General features: G+C 39.4%; 1 protein-coding gene across 1 annotated transcript in view; it reads right to left on the bottom strand.

Annotated features, from left to right (window-relative positions):
* Positions 1–1,756: 1,756 nt before the first annotated feature.
* The window catches only part of LOC121387223 (ankyrin-3-like), an 18,880-nt gene continuing 11,458 nt past the window's right edge, over positions 1,757–9,178 (bottom strand). Inside the window, exons 3-5 of the mRNA XM_041518249.1 lie at positions 7,433–8,926; positions 6,329–6,509; positions 1,757–1,874 (exon numbers count right to left, since the gene is read on the bottom strand). Of these exons, the coding sequence (XP_041374183.1) occupies positions 1,757–1,874; positions 6,329–6,509; positions 7,433–8,926 (1,793 nt within the window). The remainder of the gene's footprint in view (positions 1,875–6,328; positions 6,510–7,432; positions 8,927–9,178) is intronic.

Genomic DNA, 9,178 nt, shown 5'->3' with positions numbered 1-9,178 from the left:
GCAAGACCTTAACTATAAACGCTTGGCAACCTGTACCATTTTCAGCACTTCAATATATTCAGCTCAATTTACAAATACAAACAATTTGTGTAGCTGTTATAGTCTATGAACAAACAAAAACCAGAACCAGTAAACTATATGTTCAAATACGTGAACAGATATCAAGCACAACTAGTGTAAACTATTGCAGGGTAGTATTCTAATCTTTGTAACAAAAAACACACCAAAAAACAAAAACAAAAAAAAAAGGAAGAAAGTAAACTTACATCTGGTAACACTATGTACAGCTATTCCAGAATAATAATTTGAATAGTCTCCAATTTTTATACAATAAGATGTAATTTATATACATGCACCACTAAACGTCTTCCAGTTAGTCCACTATGTTCCACATATAGTCTCCAATCTCTGTATAAAAAGATTCAATTTATATTTGTGCACCACTAAACATCTTACAGTTATTCCACTATGTTCCGCATATAGTCTAATTAATCTTTGTATCAAATGATGTAATTTATATTTGTGCACCATTACAACATCTTCCAGTTATCCCACTATGTTCTGCATATAGTCTAATTAATCTTTGTATAAAATGATGTAATTTATATTCATGCACCACTAAACATCTTCCAGTTATTTCACTATGTTCCGCATATAGTCTCCAATCTTTGTACCAAAAGATGTAATTCATATTCATGCACCACTAAATATCATACAATTATTCCACTATGTTCCGCATATAGCCTCCAATCTTTGTACAAAAATATGTAATTTATACGTGGCACAAAAAATAAAGGAACCCCAGATTTACTAATGGAAGTTAACTTTATTTGAGAGGCAAACAAAGAATCACTACGTAATGTTCTCAGTATCTTGTGTGTCCACCACGTGCAGCAACACATGCACAGCATGCTATCAAGCGACGGATTGTCGCCCTTGGAATGCGCCGCCATTCCTCCTGAAGTGCAACACTAAGATCGTCAAAATTGACTGGTTGAGGCTGTCTAGCACGAACAGATCGGCCTAAAATATCCCACAAATGTTCAATAGGGGACATGTCAGGAGATTTGGCTGGCCAGGGAAGTGAAGCGATGCCTTGCTGTGTGAGGAAGTCGGTAGCAACACGTGCCCTGTGTGGACGTGCATTGTCATCTTGGAAGACAAAGTTCTGTCCAATCATGTTTGCCATAGGAGCAACTACAGGTCGTAAGATCTCGTTAACGTATCGCTGCCCTGTCATGTTACTACGAATGACAATCAGATCACCTGTCATAGGTGATGCCACCCCAGACCATGACACTACCACCTCCGTAAGAATCGTGCTCCATGATGGTTGCTCTGACATAACGTTCACCACGCCGCCGTCAAACACGTTTACGTCCATCTGTGAACCTCAGACAAAACGATTCGTCGGAAAACTTGACATGATGCCAGTGACGCAAAGCTCGTGTCTGGTGGTGTTGAGCACATCGGTAACGTTGACGTCGGTGATTCAAAGCCATGATCACGCCTTTGAATGGACGTCTTGCCTTCAGTCCAGCAGCACGAAGTCTGTTCCTCACAGTAGAGTTGGACAGTCGTATTCCCGTGGCAGTACGGAACTCCCTCTTAATCTCCGGTACAGTGACGAACCTGTTCCTGAGAGCAACAATCCGTATCAGCCGATCTTGTCTGACGGTTGTCTTTTTGGGTCGTCCCCTTCCTCTCCTCATTGTGACGTTACCAGTCTGGCGGTGTAACGTTACAAGCCGGGAAATCACGCTTTTTGATTTTCGAAAGAATCGAGCCACCTGATTCTGGGACTGTCCCGCCTGCACCATCCCAATTGCTTGCCATTTTTGTTCCTGTCAGGTATTGTCGTGGAGGCATTTTTACTGCAATGAGGAGTGCCGCTTATCGTGTCCAATTTATACCCTACAACGCACGTGCAGTGCATGATTCTGCTGAACCATGAAGGGTAAGGAACGCTGCATCTGTGTGGGACAACACTTATGGCCAATGGACCTGGGTTCGGATTTGGCTGGGTCAAGTGTAACATGGTCCTTTCAGATGCAAAATATACAGATATAGGGGTTCCTTTATTTTTTGTGCCTAGTATATATTCATGCACCACTAAACATCTTTCACTTACTCCATTATGTTCCGCATATAGTCTTATTAATCTTTGTACAAAAAGATGTACTTTATATTCATGCACCACTAAACATATTGCAGTTATTCCACTATGTTCCGCATATTGTCTCCAATCATTGTACAAAAAGATGTAATTTATATTCATGCACCACTAAACATCTTCCAGTTATTTCACTATGTTCCGCATATAGTCTCCAATCTTTGTAGAAAAATATGTAATTTATGTGCATGTATCACTAAACATCTTACAATTATTTCAGTGTGTTCTGCATATAGTCTCCAATCTTTGTACAAAAAGATGTAATATGCATGTACCATTAAACGGTTATGTCAGTCTGTCATCAAAAGTTGTATATACGCCAAACACATCAATTCCACAAATGCAGCATGCATGTTACAATTATTGCCAACCTAAAGCTATAGTCCGTTCCATCCTCCTACCAAACAACATGTTTTTGTAAATTATTTCAGTTTTGTTTGACGTAAGAAGAAACGTTATTAAAGTGCCTCAGTACAGACATATTTTATTAGATGCATGGAAGGAAATAGTGTTTACATTAATATATCTGACAATTAATTTTTGTTTTAAAAAGCGACCCGAAGTAAAAGAAAAATCTGAAATGCCTCGATGAAAAACACTTGTGAGATGCTAACAGAGCTATTTTTAGCCTATCACACACAAAAAGCGGTTATCCCAGAGGATTCCAGCGATGTTGCCATCAGTCGAGAATTATACAAAATAGGGGACGAAGTGATGTTAGTGAACATGGCTCCTTTATCAACAGTTTCTTGAACTTATCCATCATGTCAAAAATGATAGTAGTGATGGAGAAAGCACAGAGGTCTTGTTATATCAGGTTGAGGCTGAATTTGATAGCGATGATCCGGTGTTTTAGGAAATAACAATTTCTTTTTACAAATTTGTGTCCAGTTTAGAAAATAATCGGCTTAGAAATAAATAATTTGTAGTCATTTCCATGGAATGAAAAAAGGCGTTCCCTGTGGGACGGAATAGAAGTGTATTAATATAAACAAAACACATGCAAATACTGCAATTCACTAAACTATGTGCAGACGTGCAATAGTATTATCAGAAGAACAAAACCTAGATCTTTTTGCAAACAATTGACTATGTGCAGACGTGCACTCGTATTATGAGAAGAACAACACCTATATCTCTTTGCAAACACTTGACTATGTGCAGACGTGCAATCGTATTATGAGAACAAAACCTAGATCTCTTTGCAAACACTTGACTATGTGCAGATGTGCAATCGTATTATGAGAAGAACAAAACCTAGATCTCCTTGCAAACACTTGACTATGTGCAGACGTGCACTCGTATTATGAGAAGAACAAAACCTAGATCTCTTTGCAAACACTTGACTATGTGCAGACGTGTACTCGTATTATGAGAAGAACAACACCTATATCTCTTTGCAAACAGTTGACTATGTGCAGACGTGCACTCGTATTATGAGAACAACACCTATATCTCTTTGCAAACACTTGACTATGTGCAGACGTGCAATCGTATTATGAGAACAACACCTATATCTCTTTGCAAACACTTGACTATGTGCAGACGTGCAATCGTATTATGAGAACAACACCTATATCTCTTTGCAAACACTTGACTATGTGAAGACGTGCACTCGTATTATGAGAACAAAACCTATATCTCTTTGCAAAACACTTGACTATGTGCAGACGTGCAAACGTATTATGAGAACAAAACCTATATCTCTTTGCAAACACTTGACTATGTGCAGACGTGCAAACGTATTATGAGAACAACACCTATATCTCTTTGCAAACACTTGACTATGTGCAGACGTGCAATCGTATTATGAGAAGAACAACACCTATATCTCTTTGCAAACACTTGACTATGTGCACGGTGCAGACGTGCACTCGTATTATGAGAACAAAACCTATATCTCTTTGCAAAACACTTGACTATGTGCAGACGTGCATTCGTATTATGAGAACAACACCTATATCTCTTTGCAAACACTTGACTATGTGCAGACGTGCAAACGTAGCATGAGAAGAACAACACCTATATCTCTTTGCAAACACTTGACTATGTGCAGACGTGCACTAGTATTATGAGAAGAACAACACCTATATCTCTTTGCAAACACTTGACTATGTGCAGACGTGCAAACGTAGCATGAGAAGAACAAAACCTAGATCTCTTTGCAAACACTTGACTATGTGCAGACGTGCAAACGTATTATGAGAAGAACAAAACCTAGATCTCTTTGCAAACACTTGACTATGTGCAGACGTGCAAACGTATTATGAGAAGAACAACACCTATATCTCTTTGCAAACACTTGACTATGTGCAGACGTGCAAACGTAGCATGAGAAGAACAACACCTATATCTCTTTGCAAACACTTGACTATGTGCAGACGTGCACTCGTATTATGAGAAGAACAACACCTATATCTCTTTGCAAACACTTGACTATGTGCAGACGTGCACTCGTATTATGAGAAGAACAACACCTATATCTCTTTGCAAACACTTGACTATGTGCAGACGTGCAAACGTAGCATGAGAAGAACAAAACCTAGATCTCTTTGCAAACACTTGACTATGTGCAGACGTGCAAACGTATTATGAGAAGAACAAAACCTAGATCTCTTTACAAACACTTGACTATGTGCAGACGTGCAAACGTAGCAAGAGAAGAACAAAACCTATAGACTAAACTAAAACCCATAGACTGTCAGAAAACGTGAAAAACGTGTGTATTTGCAAACACCTGATTATGGGAAAGTTAAAGTTTGTTTTGTTTAATGACATCAGTAGAGCACATTGATTTATTAATCATCGGCTATTGCATAAAAAAGTTTATTTTGTTTAACGACATCAGTAGAGCACATTGATTTATTAATTATCACCTATTGGATGTCAAAATATTTTCTACTAGTAAAAAGGGATCTTTTAGTCACCATCCCAGTCAAGATAGCTCATACCACCCCTTTTACCGGCCTCGGTGGCGTCGTGGTTAGGCCATCGGTCTACAGGCTGGTAGGTACTGGGTTCGGATACCAGTCGAGGCATGGGATTTTTAATCTAGATACCGACTCCAAACCCTAAGTGAGTGTTCCGCAAGGCTCAGTGGGTAGGTGTACACCACTTGCACCGACCAGTGATCCATAACTGGTTCAACAAAGGCTATGGCTAGTGCTATCCTGCCTGTGGGAAGCGCAAATGAAAGATTCCTTGCTGCCTGTCGTAAAAGAGTAGCCTATGTGGCGACAGTGGGTTTCCTCTAAAAACAGTGTCAGAATGACCATATATTTGACGTCCAATAGCCGATGATAAGATAAAAATCAATGTGCTCTAGTGACGTCGTTAAATAAAACAAACTTTACTTTTGATAAACTAATCGTGGTACAATGGCTAGAACGAGAAACCTAATGCCCCCCCCCCCCCCCCCCCAAGTGAGATTGGCCCTCGACTGGCCGCACATCACGCAAGCACTTTACCATTCGACTACGTCCCGCCCTTGGATGCCAAACATTTGATAATTTTGACATATAGTCTTAGAGAGGAAACCCGCTACATTTGTTCCATTAGTAGCAAGGGATCTTTCATATGCACCATTCCAGACAGGATAGCACATACCGTGGTCTTTGATACACCACTCGTGGTGCACTGGCTGGGATGAGAAATAGCCCTAAATAATTATGGGATAGCGAGGCGTGTGATTAGTAGACATGCTCATGAATGAATGACTGGTCACACAGCTGGGTAGGACCATTTTTAAGGTGTGCACATATCCTTGGCAGGGCTAGATTGGCTCCTTCTGTCAGATCAAGCGGCGTTTTACCAGAGGCATTTGCTAAGTTTATGTCTGATCCTTTTTCTACTAGACAACGCACAGTTTTAAACTGAGTGCAGCATACTGCGTTGTGGAGTGCGGTCTCTCCTGTGATATCCACTGCATTCAACTTGGCTCCATTCATAACTAATGCATACACGAAATCTGAATGCTTTGTTGTTGCTGCCAAATGCAAAGGTGACATGTTTTCTGTATTTGTTATATTAGGATTCGCTCCTTTACATAGTAGATACAGACCAACCTTTGATGTACTCCTGGTTGCAGCAATGTGAAGTGGTGCATTTCCTCTGTTGTTTGCTTTGTTTATTTCAGATCCTTTTCCTATCAAATACCTGACACATTCCATTGAATTTCCATCCACAGTTAAGTAGAGTGGGGTGTTCCCATCTGAATCTGTTACATTCAGATTGGCTCCCTTTTCCACCAGTGCTTTCAGCAGAATCAGTTCACATTTCTTGGCTGCTATATGCAAAGGATACACGTTTTCTCCATTTTTCACATTTGGATCAGCTCCTTGTTTTAGTAAATCAAGATTAAAATGCAATGAGCCGTGTCTTAGTACTTGGTGAAGTAGTGTCGAACCACTATTATATTTAATGTTTATATCAGATCCATTTTGTACTAAGCATTTGACTAATTGCAGGGAACAGGAAGCTACTATATGGAGTGATGTTCTGCCTTCATTGTCCGCTATGTTTATTTCTGAACCTTGGTCTATAAGGTACGACATACATTCCATAGGATCTGGTTTTTCCACATCATATATATCTTCCTCTTCAGAGTAGTACTGTAACATACTCAGAAGCGGGGTTCTACCACATCTGTCCACTTCGTTCACGTTGGCTCCACTTTCAATTAATGCCTTAATTAAACTTAACCAACATCTTCGTGCTGCAATGTGTATTAGTGAATCCATCTCTGTATTGCCCACTAAAGTTGGGTTTGATCCTTTGTGTTTAGTTCTGCACCTTGGTCTATGAGGCAAACCATACATTCCAGAGGATCTGGCCTTTTCCAGATGTCTTCAGAGTAGTACTGTAACATACTCAGAAGAGGGGTTCTACCACATCTGTCCACTTCGTTCACGTTGGCTCCACGTTTAACTAATGCCTTAATTAAACTTAACCAACATTTTGTTGCTGCAGAATGCAGTGGTGACACCATCTCTGCATTGCCTATTAAAGTTGGGTTTGATGATTTATGGAGTAAAAACAAAGCCATATCTTTAGTGTTATATTCTAACGCAAGATTAAAAAGAAAACTTATGTAGTATTCCGATAGCTTTGCCAGACGTGTCATTTTTATTATTAAATAAATTACAGTTTTCAAGGAACCTTTCTTAGCAGCAATGCAAAGTGGAGTGTATCCAAGTGTATCTGCCAAATTCACCTTGGATCCTTTTTCTACTAGATATTTTACACATTCAGTTGAATTACCTTTTGCTGCTTCATGAAAAGGTATTCTACCATTGATATCGTGTTTGTTAATTTCAGCTCCTTTTGGTTGCAAATACATTATTATTGCTTTGTTCTGCGAGGCGATGTGAAGTGGTGTCTTTCCATCTGCATTGTGTGCATTCAGCCTGGCCCCCCTTTCAGTTAATACTTTCACTATATCCAAAGAACCTTTATAGGCTGCTAAGTGAAGAGGTGAGTCCCCATATATATTCTGAGCATTAGGGTCGGCTCCTTTAGACAGTAAACATAGGACCACGTGATGTTTGCCACACATTGCTGCTAGATGCAGTGCTGTCTGGTGCTTTGCATCCACTGAACAAATCCTGCATCCCTCTCCTATTAGAAAAGTCACCGATTCCACACATACATAGCATGATGCCATATGTAGCAGAGTTTCATTTCCCTTTATGGTGTGCCACCAGGGTGCATTCATATGAAGAATGTCTTTCAGAACAACAGCATCGTTTAAGCCAGCGGTTAAAGAAACTACAACTTCAGGTTTTAACGATGCGGTGTACCTGAATAACGTTTTAAATAGATTTCGTGCTCCACACGCTGAACTAATTTTAGGCTTATAATAACAAGTCTTAACTCCCCTACAGGACTGAAGTAACAGTTGCTTGATAGCCCTTTCAAGGATGATCCGACAGTTATCCATCTTAGTGATTTCATCTATTAACATGCTGGATATGTTTCCATTGTTCTTCTCAAGAGCTAGAAATAACATTGACCCTAAGTCACGCAAACTCAGTTCCAAATCCTTCTTGTGTTTTAATAAGTTTACAAATATGTCCAATTCATCTATTTGTGATGCTGCTAATGCTGTGAATGAACTCATTGTTGGAGCAATCCCTGATTCTAGTAAGATATCAACTATTGCTGTATTTCCCACAAAACATGCAACATCCAAAATCTCTTTTCCCTGCAGTTCAATCTCACTGGAGTCTGCTTTACAAAGACTGGATACAAAATGACTGGATAACGAGTTCAGCTTCATGAAGATTGCTAGGCTTACTGGTGATGTCACGGTGGCTACAGTGTTAATTGTCGCTGTTGATATTCTAAAGTCAACAAAACGGTCTGTGTCACCAATGTCTCCATTCTGAAAATATTCCCAGGTATTGTCTACAGTTTCCTTGGCAAACGCAAAATCAGTCTGAATCTCAAAAGCATCAAGTTTTCGATATAGTATTTCACTGGGAACTTCATTGTTCCAGAATTCCTCAGTAAGAAATTTCACAAAGTCATTGTCTTTGAATGATGGATGTTTAAGAATGGTTCTCATGCTTGAGTATTTTTTAACAAGTGGTTCCGACCATTTCAATTCATCTGTGAACCTCTGAGCAAGAAATCTGTAGTGTTTGCTTTCTACCACAATGTTAACAGCACCTCTAGCTGTAACACGTGGTGTCACAACATACTCAATCAGCATAGATACAGGACATATATTAATGCTTTGTTTAAGAAACTCTCCTGAAAATTGTAGAAACAATGTGTCAAAAACTGATTGATGAACGAATGAATATGTTTTGTAACAGTCATTATACTCAAGGTAGACACCACAAATAGACTTAGCAGATGCTTTTATCTGGCCAAGTGAGACATCAGTGTTAATTTTACACACCTCTTTCAGCAGTTTAATCATATTTATTGTATCTACGCTTTCCTCTTCAAATGGATCCAGACAATCTTCATGCAGTGTGCCCTGTTTAAACAGTACTATCA

Source organism: Gigantopelta aegis, chromosome 13 (assembly GCF_016097555.1).
Source record: "Gigantopelta aegis isolate Gae_Host chromosome 13, Gae_host_genome, whole genome shotgun sequence".
NCBI classification, from domain to species: domain Eukaryota; kingdom Metazoa; phylum Mollusca; class Gastropoda; order Neomphalida; family Peltospiridae; genus Gigantopelta; species Gigantopelta aegis.
This window is presented reverse-complemented; position numbering and strand designations above follow the sequence as displayed.